General features: G+C 40.0%; 2 protein-coding genes across 3 annotated transcripts; one reads left to right on the top strand and one right to left on the bottom strand.

Moving 5' to 3' along the window:
- Positions 1 to 2,339: 2,339 nt before the first annotated feature.
- LOC139608470 (macrophage mannose receptor 1-like) lies at positions 2,340 to 6,496 on the top strand. The gene is made up of 5 exons (XM_071462273.1): positions 2,340 to 3,445; positions 3,540 to 3,926; positions 4,797 to 5,147; positions 5,293 to 5,393; positions 5,564 to 6,496. Exons 1-5 carry the CDS (start codon positions 3,412 to 3,414, stop codon positions 5,651 to 5,653), a joined length of 963 nt encoding a protein of 320 aa, XP_071318374.1. The 5' UTR covers positions 2,340 to 3,411; the 3' UTR covers positions 5,654 to 6,496.
- Positions 6,109 to 21,563, bottom strand: LOC139608469 (carnitine O-palmitoyltransferase 1, liver isoform-like). 2 transcript variants are annotated; one of them, XM_071462271.1, is made up of 19 exons: positions 21,406 to 21,563; positions 17,726 to 17,890; positions 15,965 to 16,104; positions 15,232 to 15,403; positions 14,842 to 14,943; positions 14,372 to 14,509; positions 14,062 to 14,139; positions 13,449 to 13,556; positions 12,877 to 12,964; positions 10,756 to 10,951; positions 10,468 to 10,656; positions 10,246 to 10,351; positions 10,042 to 10,158; positions 9,539 to 9,703; positions 8,924 to 9,052; positions 8,585 to 8,740; positions 8,347 to 8,460; positions 8,019 to 8,111; positions 6,109 to 7,567 (listed from the first exon to the last, which is right to left on the bottom strand). In XM_071462271.1, exons 2-19 carry the CDS (start codon positions 17,864 to 17,866, stop codon positions 7,442 to 7,444), a joined length of 2,358 nt encoding a protein of 785 aa, XP_071318372.1. In that variant the 5' UTR covers positions 17,867 to 17,890; positions 21,406 to 21,563; the 3' UTR covers positions 6,109 to 7,441. The 2 variants fall into 2 exon arrangements, with proteins under 2 accessions (XP_071318372.1, XP_071318373.1); XM_071462272.1 differs by lacking the exon at positions 12,877 to 12,964 and adding an exon at positions 12,224 to 12,308.
- Positions 21,564 to 21,841: the final 278 nt, after the last annotated feature.

The following is a 21,841-nucleotide window of genomic DNA, read 5'->3' as shown; positions in this document are numbered from 1 at the left end:
ATAGATATTTTTAATAAATGTACACAGTGAGTATTTCAGATATGTTATAAACTTAAACATTTATATATCCAGAGGATGTATATATGTGATAATAATATATCCCCTATAGGTGACATATGGCAACTACTCATGATACAGGGACCTATATGTCAAATATTAAACTACATAGTTAAATGGTTCAAATATAAAATTATGAACAAAATGACTTAGCGGTGAAGTGGCCACTGGAGATGTACTACACGCTCAACGCAGGCTGGTGCTTAGTTCAAAGAAAAAGATTAAGGGAAAGGCCATTTGTAGCTAATGATCTAGGAATAGAAGAGGCCAGGGGGACTTTGGGCCAGAGCAGTGTCCTGTTACCCAGGATAAGAACGAGGCATCAGCTGGCCAATCCTTCTCGTTTAATTTGATTTACAAGAGAGAATGTGGGATGGAGAGATTAAGCTGGTCGGCCGGCTGCTATTAACACCAGCCAAGTCTGTTATTATCATTTGATCTACTCACATCCTTCCTGAACTGAAGGGATAGCTCAATGTGTGTGGAACCCCATAAATATTTTGGCATTCCTGACCATTACTTCAGCAGTTCATATATGAATCTCAGTCTGACAAGTTACAGGAATTACAGTATTACACTTTTACAGAGTAAGAGTCAAAACCATCTAATGAGCTGTAGTTAAACTGAACAAACAGAAAAATGTGTTTCTGGTTAGGCTGCTTGTCTTGGTAGATCAAGCACCGGTGCCGTCCAAGTGCCCCACATCCCCTCATTGTTAATTTTTAGCCGAGACCTCAGAGCATGAGCATGTGAATCCGAATAAACACGGGCACATGGATAAAAGGCAGATGAGGGATTGGTGGAGGAATTCATCACATCACTTCAGTGTTGAATGTTTCTGGCCAAACTGGCAAACAGAGTCACACTCAGCAGGACAGACAGACAGCGAGGCCAAGGTCACCAAGAATAACTTGTCCTTAGGGAGCATTCCTAATTTGTGAGTTATGATACACCTTTCTCAGCACCTGTTCAAACATGCTGTTGTGTTTCGACCAAGTCGAGTCCACTGAATTGATCATAATTTAGAGGAAATCCCAGATTTCCAAAGATGCAGAATAGGCTCTTGCAGGCATAAAATGTAAAAGAATAAAATAAATAAATAATTGCAGATTTTTCTGTTTGGTGCCATGGAAACAGAGAATATATTGTATCTCTAACGCTGCGCAAAAAAAAAAAGTTATTTTCTGTACTACTACTTAGAATGACAGTGTTTAGACCATAAAATCCAGTCTTTCATCATATAACTGATCATTTTGAATGTTTTATAGCATCTTAGCATCTCAGCATCATAGCTATATATTCACTATTATTTAACTGTAAAATAAGTGATTTTTGGGGCCACTCAATGAGCAGCTGAAACAAGCCGGGAGCACAACAATGACATATTAGCATCTTTTAATGATATGGCCAACTTGTTAGCAAGCAGCTGCCATTTACACAGCAGGACACAGAGCAGCATTGGCCTTCATATGGAATTGTTTTTCTCTGGCCACATGATGAATGTACGTTCAATATTCACTCTCTCATTTCCGCTTTTGTCTTTACATAACTGGCTCTTCAGCCACTAATTCTTCAATGTGCTATATTCGCTCGCTAACATTAGTTGCTATCTTTCAGGTGGTGCTGGGGAGGTAGAGAACAGAGGTTTTTTTTTCCCTTCTAAAACACCTGGCACCTGAGAACAGAAAAAAATATATCAAAATAGTAAAAGTATTTATGAAAGTTACAAAAAATAAAATAAAATAAAATAAAACATTGTGTCCAAAGTTGCAAGCAAGCTCAGCAGTCCTGGGGGGGAATTGTAGATTACTCAGAGATTACCGAGATTACTCGAAGCCATCTGGTCCCTTGTTATCATGAGAAATATTTGTTATATCAGTAATATGAGTTTTAAACCAACTAATTTGAGTAAAGTGCTTCCTCAGAATTCATCTAACAAAAGTGTAATTGAAAATGCTCACAGTCCATAGACAATGGCATGTGATCAAATCCGACAGTGTGCGTTTTCGCTGCAAATTCTGGAGCTCCGTCTTCCATCTACACGCTGTTTTGATTGTTATAACTCTCCGCTTGACTGTAAATATCTCAGAAAGACAGAAACCACTGCTTCGAGATGGTCACGTATCACAGCGCTGTGTGTGAGGAACATCCTGGTTTAGGAACAGCAGCACAGAGGTAAAGTCAACGCACATACCTGCACGGCAAAGGAGAGAGATGTTCACTGACGATGAAAAGAAGAAGAGTAACAACTAGAGGGGGGAGACCGAGCTTTATATAAGTGGGGTGACTTGGAATAAAGTGTGTGCTGTGTGGGAGTGTGTGCTGGGCGGGGGGGCATGATTTTGAAAAGAGGGACGGGGGGCTGTATGTGGATTATTGGTGGCTTTTGGGAGCATAAGATGAAGTCTGACGGGCAGGATAATGAGGGAAGGGTTCGTTGGTGAAATCACAGCTGAAATAGGAGACAAAATGACAGGTGGTGGAAGAGAGGGATGGAAGACAAAGAACAACAAGGCGAAACGGGCCAGCTTCTGTCAGGACAAAAAAGTGAAGCAAGGAGATCCTGTTTATGGTCCAGGATGGGAGGGCTCTGAACATCGCTGGTGCCCTGGGTCTTCACATACAAACTGCGTAGCCCTGTTTTGTTGAATTAAAAAAAAATTATTATTATCATTATTCCATTTTATTTTTTGTATTATCACGACAATGGTAGAGGAAACTACCTTCAGTGCTGTCCAGGATGTTCCTAATTTCTGTACCAACTTGTCAAATAAATGACGAACTGTGTTACTTCACAGGAAGCTGTCCACACTCTCGTTCCAGGTGATCTGTCGACATAACAGGCAACAGTCGCAGGTGTGTCAGCATACTGGAACAATGTAACTGCACAAACCTCTTCGAAATATTTTTGTGAAATGCAAATATTTCCTTGAAATAGTCAAATACGAAATGACAAATTAAAATGCCCTTTGAAGCACGACCTGTATAAAGAGGGAGAGGAAGACGGAGCTCACTTTAGGAGAAGACATCTGTGCATCAGGTAAGGAGAATAGTTTAGATATCAGGAATTATTTATTAAAAAAAAAAAATATCTGAGAGTGTAGAGGAGGTTTGGTGACAGACTTTAGACTTTAACCAAAGAGTGATGACATTTTGAATGTTTTAAATTCTGTGCTTGTTTTATTTATTATACATTTATTATCATTATTATACGTTTAATATGATACTTCAATTTATAATAGCTAATAAGCCCTACATTTGACACATGAAACATTTTTCATAGCTGCATAGGAAAGTGTTCATTTTATTTGCATGACAACTATTTAATATTTATCCTTTTATATCTTAGACAAAATGTCTGTTCTGGTGATTTTTCTGCTGACTTCAGGTAGGTGTATGGATTAAATAACTTGGGAATTTAAATGCATACTGTTATATTCATCATACCTGTGTTATGTGATGTTTTAATGGTTGTCCTACAGGTTGTGTCCCTTTGTGTGCACACGTTCATCGCGAGTATCACCTGATAAATGAGAAGAAGACCTGGTTCGAGGCCCAGAGTTATTGCAGAAAGAACTACGGTGACCTCGCCACCATTGGCAGCCATGGTGACATGAAGAGGCTGGAGTACATGACAGCAGCCAGTGGTGCGACAGCAGGGATCTGGATTGGTCTGTCTGGTTCGCTATCATTTAGGAAAGACTTCTGGCAGTGGTCTGCGGGAGAAACCTGGATGAGTCATGGGGTAGCTGAATACACTAACTGGGCCAGTCCTCCTGACTCCGCACACACCTGTGGAGGCGTGAGGCGTGATGGGAAATGGCTCAGTGAACTTTGTGACACACCTCTTCCTTTTGTCTGTCAGGAAGGTAAATAAGAGGGATTTCATTTAACAATTACTGCTTTTAGGGGACAGATGATTCAAAGTACCCACAGGCTCTGATGTCTGTCCAGTGATTATAAGGCTACAGCCAGCAGTCAGTTATCTTGGCTTAGCATTAAGAACAACTGCTACACACTGCTACTCAGCCTATGGAAACAGTTGTATAATGTGTCCTGTGGCTCGGCAGGAGCTTGGTAAACTCTGAAAAATGTAGCCCTGCTGATGTCACCAGGGTTCCTTCATACTGGGAGGATGATATTCTTTAGCCAGGCCTAAGCCTAATACTTCAGTGCAGATTGTCATATCTGAACAACTGATGGAACAGATAATTATGTTCCCTCGGGATAAACTGTGACAGCTTTGGTAATGCCCCAACTTCTCATATAGTCCCACCCTTAAGTCAAGAATGTAACCATCCAATAATGCTGGTTATATTGCCAAACCCTAGCATGCTGACATGCTTAACTCAGAGTAAACATGCAAGATATTACTGCTAACACCAGCATGCTATAAATGTCATTGTGAGCATGTAGGCTTTTTCCTCAAAGCACGGCTTTGCCTAAATCTCGTGAACAGAAATCCTACAAAAGGAGTTTGAGGTTGTTTACAAAGCAGGGAGGTTCTCATGGAAGATTCCATCAAATTGCATTATGGGGGCTGTAGGAAATTCAGCATTGTTTGAGCTTGGGATGAATATCTTGGTCTCTGTTGCTTTGGCTTCAAGTATTCATTTTTTTGGTTTGTTTTTCATGAATACATAATCACTCTTTAATGCACCTTTGAGCATGCGTGGAGCTGTTTGAAAACTTCCATTCTCTCTAAACTTTTGTATCTTTACATTTTGAAATATTCACAGACAAGTCCTATGAGACACATCTTGTTCTTGAAAGAATGACATGGAGACAAGCCCAAGAATACTGTCGACAGAATTATACGGACTTGGCCGTTGTGAGCAGCCAGACAGAAAACCAGGCATTACAGCAAGAAATCAATGAAAATGGGTCACTGCTGTCCTTGGTGTGGATTGGTTTGTTCAGAGATGGCTGGCGCTGGTCGGACAACAGTGACAGTTCCTTCAGATACTGGGAAACAAAGGAAAGAGGAAAACAAGAGATAAAAGTTATAAACTGTGTGACGTATAGGCCCTCCTCCAAGGCATGGGGCACTGAAGATTGTTCTACTACACATCCCTTCTACTGCTATAATGGTAAGCATATAATATCCGTTCCAGTCTGATTCTACAATATGTCATGTTAGTTATCACATTATTTTAAAAATGGCATTCTTAACAATTGATTTGAAAATCTCAGCATATATGATGCAAAGTTGTATTTCTATTTCTTTAACCACAGGAAAAAATAAGGCAGTAAAGCAGGTTGTGAGAGTGAATATAAAGTCAGATTCACCCTTAAACCTCAGTGACGTTGCCATGACTGATGCCATTTTGAGCCAAGTAAGTTTCAGTATATCATAAAAATGTGGGTGTTGCTGGTTGTTAAGTAATGTTACTTTAATTTTGCTTTTTTAAACATTGGTATAAGTTAGAAAGTGATACTAACACAATAACCAGCTCATTTGAATGAAGGTGTGGTTTGTCATTAAAATCTTTTTATGCCTCCTTAGCTCCAAAACAAGTATCCGGGGGTCAAGCTTCAGTGGAGAGTCCAGCCAGATGGGAAGATTTTACAGAAAAAGAAAAAAGAAGAAAATTAATGAAAGCTCCTGTTTGTTATTATGTCACATAAAGTGAAGCTTCCACTATGAAATCTGCAGCATCAAACGTGACATGAAAAGTTTTCTGAAGCATTATAAATAAGAATTCTTATAATATTCAGTAGAGTGATATTTATGACATTGTACATAGATTTATTAGTAATCTTTTGATGGGGTTAATTTTGAAAGTTTTCCTGTTGTTTTTAATGTTTTATGTTCACTCTTATTTCTCATTATGTATTAACAGTAGGTCTGCTGTTGTCCCCATTACAACATAGTAATGATGCCAGGTTTTGAAAAGGTAGAAGAATGTGGAGGATAACATGAGATTTCTCTGGTCCTGCTGCAATGTGCTGATTCAGTTATATTTTTTGAACTGTCCACAGTTATGAGTGCAATGATAAATTAGTGGAGTACTCTTTTAGGGCGACACAAACAAGAAAACACTTGAGGCCTTTTTCTTTAAGAATTACTTTATGTTCCCTTATAATATTGCAATAAAAAAAGGCTGACAATAGCTGATCTGGACTAAAAACAAACAAACAAACAAACAAAAAAAAAGCAGCAAATCAATGGAGAATAACAGGAATCTGCATCACTGGTAACGTACCATCGTTTGAATGAGATGGCTTGACTACAAAATGTCACTTAACATGTAACTCACATCTGACCTGCAGCACTGCTTGAGACTGGATAACTGCACATCATGTTCATAAATATAGCTTGCATTGTTATGGCGCTTGTTTCATAACACAGTGAAGAAAAAAAAAAAAATACAAAGATTTATAGATGGCAGTGAAATAACTGGAGTTCATTACAGTACAGTTTGAAATGCCTGCTGACCACAGAAAGAAAAACTGACCAACATTATCTGTATGTACAGTTTGGATTTGCTTGAAAAAATAAAAGTTATTTCATGGGTGAGATGTGATTGAATATAATACTAATCAAAGAGTAATGACAACCTATGAATATCACTGCATGTATTAATAGCCTGGAACTCTCACCAGAGCATTACAATCATGTATGTAAAAAGCAGATTTATACATAATGAGTACACTGAAAGTCACAGACTTCCAAGATTTTAAAATACCTGTTCCCACTGTCACGACAACGTTGCATTCAGATAGAAATTGAAGTCACCTCAACAGTCCTGCATGTTTTCTCTCAATGCTAATGCTCCAAGACTAAGGATTTATCACACGTACACTGTATTTTCAAACAAATCCGACAGCAGACACTTAGTGGCACAAAAAGTGTGGCAGACCTAACGGTGTCAAAACATACTGCACTTGAATTTATATCAAATTCCTCCCTGCAATAAGGTGACGTTAGGATTTCTACCCTAACTTTGAGTGGTGCAATTCACACTGGCCTTTTTTTTTTTTATAAAAATCAAACCAATCACAATAATTACTGTTTTATTTAGGGTTCATGGTTCATATTTTTACCCATGGTTTGACTGTTAAAACTAAATGAAACCAATAACCATACTGTATTTGAATCACACTTCTTGATCTGTTATTCTATGGATCTTTTCTCTCTTCACACACCTATCACACAGCCAGTATAAACACACAAATACAGATGCATATCAGTAAAACATCACCTCCATCATACTATTTCATCCATATCATCCCACTGGCTATAAAATTATCCCAATAGAGGGAGGAAGGGAAAAAAAAAAAAAAAACCCATACCTTTCCTCACTTCATACTGTAACATTTTTTCAAGCTCACCTATCCCTCAGCACTCCCGTCCACCCCCTCTTTCCCCCTGAGTAACCATCTACAAGTCTTTCTTGACCTCGGGCCGACTCTCCTCCACTTTGGTGGGCTCTTTTTGGTTGGGGCTCAGCAGCTGTATCAGGTCGTGAAGGGCTTTTCTGATCTGAGCACCAAACTTATGGGCATCCTTGAAGGGAGACACAAAATAAAAGAATGAGGAGATTTTATATCATCACATCTGCCCTCACCAGTCTGAATAAGAAGAGAGAAGGGGTTAAGACCAAATAACTTCACAACCTCAGGCTTCAAAAAATAGTTATGCTCAAAAAAAAAAAATGTTGTTATTGTTGTTAATATTTTTGGATTTGTTTTAAACTCTCAAGTACTGATAGTTATATCTGCCTCGAAAATCTGGTATCAGTCTGGCTGTAATGCTCTTCATAGGCTTCATTTTACCTCATACTAGCATTTTCCTCTGACACAACTCTCAAAAACTACAGAAATAATAAATGTGCTTTAAAGGATACACAAACTAAATACATATCTTATTAATAAAGCAGTTCGTGCCCCAAGCAGAGGAATTTATTTTGTTAACTTTCCTTATGCAGCTCAAAAATCACTACTTCCATTTAACTCACAGTGTCTGGACAGGAGTGCTTGCACGAGATGTGGAAGTTAATCAGGTTGTCTCCCACAATGCAGTAGGACACCCCATAACCATCGTCAGCCACCTGAAATACATACGGACAATATTTACTCTCATGACTGCTTTATGAACATCAGAACACAGAGTTACTTCCATAGAAAGAAGTATCTGTGTCAAGACTGCGTACAGCCATTAAGATGGGCTGTTTCAAAGAAAGACTGAAAGAGTGTCCACTGGTGTAAAAGCTGCTGGATGATATAAAATGAAAGTGTAATTACATAGACAAAAGTAGTAAAATTACGATGTGAGATTACACTGACCGGACCAAAGCCCCCTCCACAGGAGATGTACTCTGGGTGGTTGACCAGGTCAAACAGCTCCACCTGCTGGACCGGAGTCTGACTGGTGGACAATCGCCAGGGCTCAGACAGCACCTGAGACAACCACAAGAAACCGATGCATCAGTTTGTTGAAGTCAGTGTTGAAGAGCAAAATACTCCTACTGAGCTGGGCTGATAATGATTCATCTGGTTAAAGTGGCAAAGGCAAGAAATAAACCTCTTTCAAGAAAGGAGACTCCACTCCGAGGTATTTGGAAACCACGTAGAGGCAGAAGAGGTGTCTGTCGATGCCAGCGCCAGTCATAGCCATGCGGTATAGATGCTGGTGCTTTTCTAATGCGGCACGGAACAAACGCCTGCACACATCTGCTGCCTGGTGGAGAATGGCATGAGTGGCACGACTGCTTGGCATAGCACACATTAAAAATAGACACTCAATGATTTATGTGAAGGAAATAGCAATTAGACATCATTTGCAATGCAGATGTATTTTCATCAGAGAACCTATAATCAGTCAAAAATGATGAAAATGAATAGACTGTTTCCTTGGTCTCACCTCTCCACCATCCAGCGCTCGGACAAAGGCACTGCTCTCGTTGGTACAGGAGCGAACAGTCTCGGTCCTGCCCTCCCTGAACAAACGGGTCATGGAAGCTTCATACGTCAGACAGAATGTCTTCCGGTCCTGGAATACAAAATCAAAACTCACACACAACAGAAAATACTGACTGTCCCAAATCCAATATACAGGTGTCCAAATTTAACACAGTCAGATTTTCTTCCTGTTCAACTGTCACATGTGCAGTCTACAAGTATTTGCACACTAGCACAGCTGTTTTGGTTATGAGCTATTGCATATTTGATTCAGAGTGAAAAGACAGATTTACAAGTTGACTTTGAGCTTCAGGGTTATATATCCATACTGCCTGAACAGTGCGGGAATAGTAGCCCTATGTAAACATAGTCTGCCAAATTTTTGAACAGGTGGAGTAGACAGTGATCGAGCTCCAGTGTTCACCCAATGTAAATGTAAACCCCATACTTTAAAGCTGAGGGTCAGCACTCTGTTTTAAGATCCAATGTGCTGGAGTACAGAGGCAAAGCAGCAGACTGCCCTCATGTTGATGTACAGTAAGTGTATGTTTATACATCTACTTCAGAGAGAGGTTACCCTGTAGTAGGCCAGCTGAAGAGCCAGTTGAATGAAGGCATCTGGACTGACTCGACACTTCTTGACCTTCCCTTTGCCAAAGTCTCTGAAGGAGAAAACGTGAAAGTCCACATCATCGGCCAAGGCCTGGGCCACTGCCAGGGACTGTGAGATCTGCTCTTCACACTGAGACAGACACATCCAAACAGTTAACATCAGTAGGACAGCAAGGAACATCCAAGTCAACTGAAACCTTTTTTTGCAATTATGCTAAAAAATGGCTTTTGATGTTCCTAAGCCATGGTAAGTAATCTCTATTATATTTGAGGAAATCAAGCAAATAGTTAGCTAAGTCTAATCTTTTATTTTCATTGTAAGCATAATATAAATGATCATGTTTACAGTACATGCATCATTCCAAAACAGACAGACAGTTGCAGACAAAGGAGCAAGAACCTGTGTTCTTTAGCTAAAGGAGAAAAGATTTAAGGCCAATGTGTGAATGGATGGAATGGATGACTAACTTCTGGAGGGATTTCCCAGTTCAGCTTCTGTGGTCGTGGTAGTGATGAATCCACGTCTCCTTTGCAGTGACCCTCTGCATTGTAACCCAGCTGGAAACTGTCCGTGGCCAGGGTGTACTGAAAACACACAACAATTCAAAGTGACAGCCTCTGATCAGGCACAGATGACAACAGTGTGCAACGTGCTTCTTTCATTTTCCTTACCTCCCATAAGTGTGCTAACACTGGAGCATCAGCCCACGAGTGCTCTGCATTAATGCCATTCTTTCCATTCTTGTAGTAAACAACCGAGAAGGACTTGTCAAACCACCTGCATGACAACCAAGATAATGATCAAACGCTGCACAGACAATTCCGACAACATAACAGGAAAAACTGGTTATCAAATTAGTTCACAAGGCACTGATCAGTTTAGTGTAAAATTACCTGTCATAACATTTCCCATGCAACAAGGACTTGGCATAGTGATCTAAACTGGCTGCAGGGTCATCTCCCATCATGCCCTGTTCATCATCATCCAGGGTCACAAAGAAGGCGGCTCTTTCAATGCAGTCCAGAGAGCGTTTATTGACCCCACTGCTGAAATACTGTGTCCTGGCTTTAGCCCATGGAATTCTGGGAAACATTTCAAAAGAAAACTCATGACATTAAATTATGGATGTAGCGTTCTGTATGGTGCATGTAAACCAGACGCTGGAGGCTTGTCAAGCTGACCTGTCACCAGCAGTCAGGGCCCCGAGCTTGGCCTCTCCTTTGGAAGGAGATGAAGGGTCATCGAGGATCCTCTGAATCTGGAATTCAATCTCCCTGGGTGACAGGAGTCTGCCCGCCTGGTACACCCTCAGACGAAAGTAGCGACCCCTGTGGTATACCACTATGTAGTCACTGTCCTGCCAATGTTGGACAGTGTCTTCAGAAAGAGGGAGAAGGGGAGAGAGCAAAGTAAATACATTGTTATTGAGTCAAAGGCACAAATTCGGAGTGAATTTCTCAAACTTTGTGTGGATGGTGGTGAGGTGCTAACTAAGACCAAGTCATGGAAACACAAATACACCATAGATGATGCACTTAGGTGCTGCTTACTGCTTGGATTTACTCAGAGCCTCAGCATTTTGTCTGTTCTACTGGCATGGATTTGTCTCACATGTCATTTCTCTATAGCACTGGTTTTATTTAAAGACATTTTACCCTTAATTTAGTTTTTGGTTGTGATTCATGAAGCAACTAACTCTGCAATAGGTCTTTGTGACAATAAACAATATATTTTTAAACCAAAAACTAAGTACTTTGTCCATACTGCTTAACCATCAGAATCAGTGAACCAGCAACAGTTTAAGTTGATGCACAAGGAAATTTGGTGCCCTTGAGTGAGGCACATAAACCTCATCTTGTTCCAGTGAAGTTACTCACTGCAGAAAACTATATTTGCACCGGGGCCGCTCCGAGGTAATATATGTTTGAATAAAAAATATATAGGAAAACAGGAACACTCCTTCACCACTTTCCACTGGATAAAAGTAGACAAGCAACTATTTCAACCACACAGGGAGACACCTGAGATATTTTCACAACATCCCTGACACACCCTGTTAAAAAACTCAGCAAAGAAGTGGACGAACATGGGGAGGGATACTGGCCGCGTGATCTGACTCCACTCTAACGATCATTTTAAGAAGACGAAAAACCTGAGATAGCCATATTCAAACACTTGACACACTGACACACACCTGACTGTTCTGAATTCAGATTTAACAGTGAAACATCTTCAACTTCACAACGACTCCGCCAGTTTTATGTTGACGTAGGCTACCATATACAACCAGGAAGACTGAGATAACTCTTCATGGATAGCTTACGGCCTATTTTGCAAATTGAGGGATGAAAACATACTGTAGGAGCCATGCATGAGTAAAGATCAGCGCTATGATTCTCAAAGCAAGGATGCAGTTTGTGTTTCTCTTCATTGTGTTGTCTGATTTTAAATGACTGATGAACATCAACATGTAGGGTCATTACCACAATGGACAAGAAACATGTACTGTATATGAGACAGGGATGTATCTAATCTTATATTATTACACAGTAACAATGTTAAGCACATTTCTATTGTTGCCATACTGGTTTTGACATTTGGAGATCTAAAAATGGGATTGGGCCAGTTGTGTAAGAATATAAATACTACCTGTTAGTGTTCCGGGGATTCGACATGTGTCAAACATCCGCTCAAACTGATAGGAACAGCAAGGAACTGCAGACCTCAACAACCACTGAGCAGGATAAAGAAGGATGGGCCAGCACAAAAGCAAAGTATGGGCAAGAAAGACAGGAAACAAAAGGGATAATAAAAAAAAAATATATAAGAGTGTTGAGATGAAATAAAAAAGAAAGAAAAGGAAAAACAAAGATGTGTGGGCAGAAGAAAATAGGCATTAGTTAGAGACAGAACCTTCTCAGGAACCCAGACAAACCTGAGACGAGACCAGAAGGCAGGATGAGACAGATGAGAGATGACAGGATGGGCTGTACAGCGGACACATTCTGACTCAGTAAATCACACACACCTTGCTTCAGGAGACACTCACGTATACACACGCGCCGCCTTTCATACAATTTTATATCCCACGCTTAAACTCCTGAGGGTTCAGACACCTTCAGTATGCCTCATCATCTCCGAAGCAGTGATGTGTTGGCATCACTCAGTATGAAGTCGATGCAGCCTCCCTCATGGAAGTTAACTGCTCATGTTCATATCATGCAACATGTATCAGCACTGTGGGAAACATATTGCCACAGTGTGTGTCTACTGTATGAGTGTGTACATGTCAGTCTGTTTACCGGTCTCCTCTCCAGGAGTGCGTGTAGTGTTGAATATCCTCTCACACTGAGCTGCACACAGAGGAATGACAGTGCCGGGAATACGACTCTGGGAAACATAGAGGAGGAGACGAAGGCAAAGGCATAGGGAGAGAAACAGAGGACAGCAGTGGAGGAAAATGTAGAGTCAAACAAAAAGAAGGAGATTTTTTTTTTTTTAAAAGAGCAAGAGGAAAAATAAGGAGGTAGAGAGAGAGAGAAAGGGTACAAAAGGAAGGGGTGAGAAATGAGCATGGTATGAGAACATGAGGGAAATGTCTTCGCATAAACTAAATAAATGAATGAAGACGCACATGCTATCTACTATAAACAATCAAGACACACAAACACTGATGGATAGATGTTACTCACACAGTCACAACAGATTCAAAATGCATCCTAATGGTCTCATACATCTATTGAAATATACATTAACCATGAGCATAATATTCTGCGGCTCCACAGAGAAATATCCCAATGACTCAAAATTTGATTAACAAGTCTTCCGTTGCCATGACAAAGAGACATGAATAATGAATGGTGGCTGAACTCACAGGTTTAATCTCTTCTTTGTTGAGTTTGCGACGGTACAGGAAGAAAGCGTGAATGCTGTTGCCTGCTCTGGCTGCCTGGATGGGTGTGGGTGTCACATACAAGAAGTCCTGGGGAGAGAACAAACAGATACAGGAAGACTGGAGGAGGATACGCAAGTGGTATCAAATCAAGAGATTATACCCAATGTATACTATAAAATATATTATATCATGTATATATAATATAAAGAATAATTGCAGGTAACAGAATAGCAGAAAATCGTGTTTAATTGGGAAGCTCCTGAATGTTATGTGCATGTATTTAGCTGAATGAATATAAAACTACTGTGTTATTGAAAAGAAACATAAACTGATGGCAACAGAAAGTACCTGTCTAGACAACGAGTACAGCAATAAGATCCATTATTTTTCCTCTTCACGTCAAACAGTTGCTCACAAATGTTTAACAGGATGAATCCTTAAAAATCTCAAAGGCCACATAACATAATAAATTCAGCTATGAGGCCCAGGGACATATATATATGTCTAATATGTCAGCCCAAAGAGAGGACTACACCATGTGGATAGGAAAATTCTCAGGAGGAAATGGAAAAAAACAGAGAGATTTTCATACCATGCCATAGTAGTTACTGTTCACCATGATTGGGGTTCGTCCCCTTAGGTAGACGTATTCCTCCCACCAGTCACTAACCTAAAACACATGCACACAAAATCTTACTGAGAAAGTTAATATTGCAGCCAACTGGCAGCCACATCACTTGCATATTCAGACAGGATAAATAATTCAAACCACAGAACCTCACAAAGATATGCATTGTTAATGGAATTTTAAATTTCCTTTGGACTGCTTTGCATTTGATGTTTAAGTGACGTTTGAAGTGGCCAGGCTTAACCAGAGTACTGCTAAGAGGTCAACCACTTACATAGTTGGATGCCCAGAGAGCTTTGAGTTTGAGGTACCACTGCAGGCGGTTACCGAGGCTGCTCTCGAACTCTGCAGCCAGCTTGGTCATACGTTCATACTGTGTATCATCCATCAGCGGTCGCACGGATTCCAAGTACTAAACAAGAGACATTTGCTAAATAAAGCACAATTCAACTGAAAAATCATAAGAATCATTAAAGAGGGGAAAAAAACACAATAACAACCATTCAAATTCTGCTGATGTGATACCAAAGCTTTTCTCCATTCTATCTCCTCTCATCTGTCAGATATATCTCAATTTAGAGGGTGGAAATCTTGCATTTTTATAAATCTCCCAACTAGCTTGCAGCCAGATGAGACAATAGCAAAGGAAATGCAGAAAATGATGCATGTGAGAAAGTGATCCATCTTTTTTTATGGTCAATAATCAGCTTGTTGTCATTTCCTCTGCTTCACGTGACATCTCACCCTCTTGACTGTGTCCTTGATGGTGGGCAAAGGCAGGTTTGGCAACGAACCCTGGTAGCTGTAGAGTAGAGGCTTCCTGCCAGAAAAGATCCGCACCAGCGCCTGGCACAGACACACAAGCATACATTTAAATATGTAAGTGAGGACCTGGGTATGTTTTATTTAAATCGTTTTTCAGAGAAGCGTAATGCATAAAAACTATTTTGCCACTCTTAAAAACACAAATATGATGCAGTAAAAAACAAATATGATGAGCTTTAGATTACATGACACTGTACTAACTGTGTTTTTGACAAAAGCATATTAATGTGTCATTATTCAGTGACACAAAAAGATCACAGGAGAGAGGAACAGTAAAGGTGTGTTTAAAAAGTGTGTAATAGCACTGACCACCCAGACTTTGGTGGTGTTGGACATCTTGCCGTGTTGCTCGAACATCCAGTGGTGGTAGGAGAGAAGCTGCTTGAGGCACAGGCGCATGGTGAAGATGAGCAAGAGCCACAGCATGGTGCTGAAGAGCACTGCTGACACCACTGCCTGACACTGGGTACTCATTGACTGGCTGGGAATGGTGGGAGAAAGTGGACAGACAGATAAAGGGGAAGAAAAAAAAACAATGCGTGGAATAAATGACAGAATTTCAAAAAACAAACAGAAGGGAGATGGACCAGAGTTAAGAACCCACACATAAGGATGGATGGGAGGAGAAACACATTTTTATATTAATTATGAGCGCTAACTGTTTCACAATGGTAATATAAAACTAGGAAATCTCAAATGAATTTGTCTCAATTCTATCTTGCCATCAGTGCTGTGGGCAATATCCCTTCACTTTAAAGTGAATGCAAAATCTGGTTTACATGAGAACAGTAGGGCAGAAAAAGGAACAAGGGGGAGCATATTGTAAAGATAGACAAATAGATATTACAGAGGACTATAAAAAAAAGGAAGAATGGGAAGGAGTGAGTACAATGTAAACCTGACTGAATATGTCCTATATATTGTACACTGACCTCTCTGCGACACAATGTACAATCAGGGTTACAGGGAAGGTTTAGTGTCTGATGAATCATAAGATTTATCATTAACTTTTACCATTTCACGGAGTCATGAGATGTGTTACCTGACTGGCAGGTGCTCCTGTATCTTGGCTATGAGGCCCATGGAGGGGTCGGAGCGAGTGTACATAGTAGCCAGGATTGCAATGACCACAAAAAGCCAGGAGGAGGGGCTAGCAGGATAAACCCCTGTTATCACACTGTTCTGTTAATGCCAGAGGAGAGAGATTGACTTTAAATCCCATTCTTCCTGTTTACAATCAGCACACTGATAATTCAGCTATGATTAGATTTAGGTAATACCTGTCAAGTTAATGCCTTATTCTGATTCTTAACTGTATTTAGCTTAGTGTCAGACATTAACCTGATTTACACAACAAATTACTGGTAATTAACTGTTCATTCAAGGCTTTTTATTATTATTATTTTTATTCTTACGTTGAATGGAATCAAACAAAGACATGAGACACAATGCCCTCACACAAATCATGTCATAGTATGTGGCATCCATTATTGACTGATAATGAAGTCCACACATTATGACTGTAAAGAACTCGGACTCAGCAAGTTCCTTTTTTAGGAGGGTTATATCAAAGAAAAAACACATTCAAATTAGGAATTATATATGACATAAAAGGACAGCAATTAAAATCCCAAAGTTAGAAAGACTACAATTAAAACAATTAAACTAAAAATCTAAACTCTTGCATTCGGCCTGCGTCAATGGTTCAATGACGTGAACAGTCAAGTACCTTGCAAGTTTTCTAAGTTCAAGTTCATTCTGAAGGTTATTTGTATGGATTTATTTGTATTTGTAAGGTACAAAGAAACTAAAAACTGATTTTCCTGGGTTAGTTTTAAAGGTAAAAGATCTATGCTTTTAGCACTCACCGCCTACAGACTAGAAAAACGCAACAAACCTGAAAAATGAGTAAAATGAGCAACTAATGAACAAAAATAGTAAAACCACAATATGTGCGAGCCAACAGAACAGCATGTTTGAAGGATTCCTCAATGTTTAGCGCTGATATAGATGCAAGTGCTGACATGCCGAGAGGAGGAAAAGCGGTAATAACTAGAATTACTGCCTTGCTGTTGTATACCTCTGCCCACAGGCCAAGGTACAGGAAATATATTCACAATCTCTTCTTCTGTTTCTGTGTTAAAGCATTGAATAACGGCCAGAAGTGTTTTTGCAGAACAGTATGATGTCGCAGTGAAGTTGACTTTTGACCATTTGGATATAAAATGTCATCACATCATCATTTTATCCTATTAGACATTTGTGTTAAATTGTGTCATAATTAGGGTATGAATTTGTGAGTTATGGGCAAAAACATGTTTTGTGAGGTCACAGTGACCTTGACCTTTGACCACCAAATTCTAATCAGTTCATCCTTGGGCCCCAGTGAATATTTGTGCTGGATGTAATGAAATTCTCTTTGGTCATTCCTGATATATCACATTCACAAGGATGTGAGGTCATCGTGACCTTGAACTTCAACCTTTGACCACCAAAATCGAATCAGCTCATGCTTAAATCCAAGTGAATGTTTGTGCCAACTATGAAAAAATTCCTCAAGGCTCAACTGAGATACCGTGGTCACTAGAATGGGATGTACGTATGGACGTACAGATGGATGGACAGACAACCTGAAAACATAATGCATCTGGCCTTGGCTTTCGTTGACGTGGAGACATAGCAAGAAAAAAAAGGCACATGGTAAACATAGCTGTGATTACTACAGATTGTTTTTGGATGCACACACGGGGTACGCATGAACAGACAAAACAGACAACAGGTGTGACAGGAAGAGTGCAGATACCTTGAGTCTGATGATACGCTTCTTCCAGGAGCGAACACCAGAGAGGTAGATCTCAGTGAGGGCCTGGTGGGACAGCTGCAGATCGATACCCTCTGGGGTGACCGTGAACTGGAAGGCCACCGCCTGGTGGGCTTCTGCCATGATTACTGTGCACAAGAAGAGGGCCTGAAGCGGACACGGAGCAAAAGAGCAAAAGGGAGGAGACAGAGAAGCTTTCTTTAATTGACAATTTAAATAGTCGGTCAACAAGCTAAAGGCAAGAACACCTTAGAGGAAGAGAACTTAGACACAAGAACACCAATTAACTATTCACCTCAAAAACAGATGAACATGATTGTAAGAGACCTAGTATACAGCTAAAGGTTCTCCTTAAATTCAGACATAATGTACGGCATCATTTTCACTGACAAAAATGAATTTGTCAGACAATAAAGATACTTCTGAAGTAAACATCTTACTTTGACGCCCAAGAGAACTCTTTCACTACTAGTAGTATGAAGGAAAGTCCTTTCTGCTATTGGAGTTTGTGGTTAGAAACAACACACAACACTTAACAAGACCTTGTCTGTGACATTTAGGGCAGATTAGAATGAAGGACACAGGGGTAACAATATCTCAACAGCCAGTTTTTATACCATGAAATGACCCACTTAATAGCAAGAACTGCATGCAAGCTGCCAACAAAAAGAAACAAAAAGAACAATGTAAATGGTGAACAGCAGCACCTCTTTTGCTTTGTGATCGCAATAAATACATGAAACCCGACTGCAGCAGCTGATGGGAAACTGAGCCCTGAAGGTGGTAGCAAGTGCTGTGAGGGGACTTACAGATGATTCATCAAACTGATGATGAATTGCAAAAATTGTGCCATGTATGCCTGGCAAAACACATCCATCTTATGCGTGGGCATTTTTAAGTGAAGCTCATATTATTCATAATTCCTTTCAAATGCAAAGTCAGCTTGAAATTGATAGAGTTTGATGGGAAAGCGCTGACTAGCTGCTGATGTGATTGGGTATTTTTTTCTTTTTGTTAAAGGCAATTACTGCTTCTCTTCACAAAGGGAATTGATTTTCCTCCACAAATAGGCTATGGATAATGCCCTGAGGTTTGGTCACTCTGACAGTCGACTTCATCCCTGTGGAGGGTACATCTGCTCTTTCTGTGTGTCTAAAAATGGCAAACACACACATACACACAATTCCCTCATCGTCCCCGGGTCCCATTGAGGTTCTGCTCTTTAGGTCAGATCTGGCAGATACAGTCGTGCCTGTGCCAAGGACTAACAGCAGTAAATTTCAGCCTCTTTCTTTCAGTGCCAACACACCTGCTCAGTTCAGCACGGACCACATGCACACTGAAGGAGACGCTTTATGAAACGCTGGTCCTGCTAGGTTTTATTACCAATATCCCTTTGACTGGAATAAATGTTTTGATAGCTTAATCTGCACTGGCAGTGTAGTAATCCTCAGCATCTCTGCATCTCTGATTCCCAATTTGCTTAGAGCTTACGTCTTTACAGCTGTGTTATAAAAAGATCAGCAATGATATTCTTTATTAGGCTACAGAGTTATAGAGAAAGGGGAATGGGGTATGAATAGTTAAGTCTGTTCAAAGATCTTACAGTTTTAGAAGATGTTTTCTGACAGAACTGACACAATCCTGTACTTAATACTTGCTACTAACTTCACATTTTGATCTTTGGATACACATTGGAGAGTGATTCCGGAGAAGGAAAAGTGGACAAAGGGAGGCAGTGCCAGTGTGTGTTTAAAGTAAACACCTCTGAGGTGTTGAAACTACTCCAAAGTATGAGGAAAATGCCTGGAGCATGGAAGGCTGTAAGAATACCCAGCACACCAGAAATGAGAGACATATTTCAGGTATGATACTGCTGCTGCTGAGTAACTTATGAAAGATGATTTTAATTTTAATGCAGAGCAGCAATTGTTGAGTAGAATTGAGAAAAAGAGTTCTCTGCACTACTCAAAAGTTAATGTTTGTTTTATGGCCTTTGGCCCTTCAAGAACAAAGAAGAAGTTCCAGAGAAGAGTAACTGGAAATTCACAAACACACAGCAACAGTCTATTATCAGTGTTTCAGTAAGAAATGTCTCGTCATAACTTATCTTTACTAACCCTTTCCTGACAGTCTGCCTGACAAGAAATGAGGAAAGGATGGTAAATAATGTAGTATGTTATAGTACTGTGCACCATTATGGCAACAAGTAAAGATCTAATATCCTAAGGTTATCATTATCATACTCACATTGTAGAAGTAATAACATAATTTCAGAAACACAAATAAAAGAAATTAGAATTTTAACTCTGAAGTACTATATCTTATATGTTGTTTTAATGTCTTAAATTCACAGAAAACACACAAAAAAGCTGCACAGCCCAAACAACTGACAACCAATAATGTCACATGCCGGCTACTGTGGACTCATCACAATCAAACAGGCTACTTTGAATAACAAGTCAGATATTATTTTAGTCAGTGAAGTCAATCATGCCTTTGTCATTGAGAGTTTAATGTCAAAATTTCTCCTCAGTGTTGACTAAACCTGATACTCCTTTTGCTCTCTTTGGTTGAAATCATGTCACTCACAACATTAAGGGCTTCTTATTACAGTAAGGCACTCCTTGTTGATCTTAAAACATGCCTCATTTCCTCAGGTGACTTGGCCTGCACTGTTCAGTCCTTCACTTTGGAGGCCCCCAAGTATAAAGCTGTACTGAGATCGCTCCCATTTTTATAATACTTTATCAAACTTTGACACTTTTAGATCTGCTGGGTTATTTATTATTTGGTTTATTGAAGGACTTTGTAACTTTGCTTTAGGAATATATATTTTTCCCAAGACAAATAGTTTCAGTGGAGGAATGCAGGAACACACAACAGTAAATCAGTAGAGCTTGTAGACCACAAAAAAAAATTGTGTAATACTTGCAACACATGTAACAACATTACAACTAAACAGAAGTCAAACTGTCCTCTGAGCCACTGTTAAGTTACTAGTGTCAGTTTTTATGAGACAGGGTTGGGCAGGGCTGAGCATGTTTCAGTGTTTCTCTGGCAGGAAACTTCTAACTTGAAGTATCTCATGTAAACACTACATGAGATACTTGCCAAGCACTGTACCAGTGACTATAGAAGAAATATGGGACTATTTCCCAAACAAACACAAACAAAGCCAATAACAGCTGAGATCACACACCAGCCTTTTCAGCCAGATCAGCCTAAATTTCAGAGAAATCATAACTGAATTATTGTAACAATCACAACAATAACAAAACCATATCATAACACAATATAACTCACAAACAACGCCCTCTTTTTGTCAAACACAATTTGATCCAGCAGTGGTAACAGTAATATTGATTATCTTTACGTATTTGGTTATCAACCTCGTATATTTGCGATGTCTGATAGCTCCACTCTAATGTTAGCTTCTATGCTACAATTATGGAAACCAGGGAATAGACGTTGAAGCTAGCTTACGCTTTAACAACAGGGGGTTTGAAAATTAACGCTAGCTGCTGCTGCTAGCCGAGCGCCCAGCCCATTATGTAGTTAGCTGCACACTAACGGCTGCTGGGAATGCTACATTAACGTCCATGGGAAGATGCGACTGTTTCTATCTTCGCTGCAACACTGTCGGATCCACGCTAACATACCTGCTGTTGTTCGAGGGAGGAGAAATGTCGAGAATTCAGAGAAGCAGGAACCGACTGTTAACTTCTGACGTCGACGAGCACCCGGCGCTTGCTGCTCTCCTGTCGGCCCTCCTCTCCGCTCCGCTCCGCTCCTCTCTCGACTGAACGACGAGCAGAGGCTCGCCTGGATGGAGCTGATGTTGCCTTCAGAGACTGGCGGAAATCTCGGCATCATGCAGAGGCAGTGAGTTCTCTGGTCAGTGGCGGTTTTATATTTAATTCTGTCATGATTCAGACGAAAATAAAAAATAAAAAAATTCTTAAGCACACTGAAGAGTGAAATTTCATGGTCTTCATCAGCAGTTACCTTATAGTACGTTTTCTGATGTGGATGAAGTAAACCCATCCAGATGACTGAGATGATGTCAAAAGCTCCAAAACAAATGTTTCTAAGGGA

Source organism: Trachinotus anak, unplaced genomic scaffold (assembly GCF_046630095.1).
Source record: "Trachinotus anak isolate AG129_WGS33_773 ecotype Australia unplaced genomic scaffold, CSIRO_AGI_Tana_v1 ptg000025l, whole genome shotgun sequence".
NCBI lineage: Eukaryota > Metazoa > Chordata > Actinopteri > Carangiformes > Carangidae > Trachinotus > Trachinotus anak.
Note: the sequence above shows the minus strand (reverse complement) of the source record. Positions and strands in the feature narration are given on the sequence as shown.

What these genes read in the sequence shown, in the direction of transcription:
- LOC139608469 (XM_071462271.1), bottom strand. Translation starts at nt 17,866, where the DNA reads ATGGCAGAAGCCCACCAGGCGGTGGCCTTCCAGTTCACGGTCACCCCA. An exon ending in GCCCTGACTGCTGGTGACAG is followed by an intron (nt 10,657 to 10,755) that starts GTCAGCTTGACA and finishes AATGTTTCCCAG; the next exon opens with AATTCCATGGGCTAAAGCCA. An exon ending in CATGGGAAATGTTATGACAG is followed by an intron (nt 10,352 to 10,467) that starts GTAATTTTACAC and finishes GTTGTCATGCAG; the next exon opens with GTGGTTTGACAAGTCCTTCT.
- LOC139608470 (XM_071462273.1), top strand. Translation starts at nt 3,412, where the DNA reads ATGTCTGTTCTGGTGATTTTTCTGCTGACTTCAG. An exon ending in TCCTTTTGTCTGTCAGGAAG is followed by an intron (nt 3,927 to 4,796) that starts GTAAATAAGAGG and finishes AAATATTCACAG; the next exon opens with ACAAGTCCTATGAGACACAT. An exon ending in TCCCTTCTACTGCTATAATG is followed by an intron (nt 5,148 to 5,292) that starts GTAAGCATATAA and finishes CTTTAACCACAG; the next exon opens with GAAAAAATAAGGCAGTAAAG.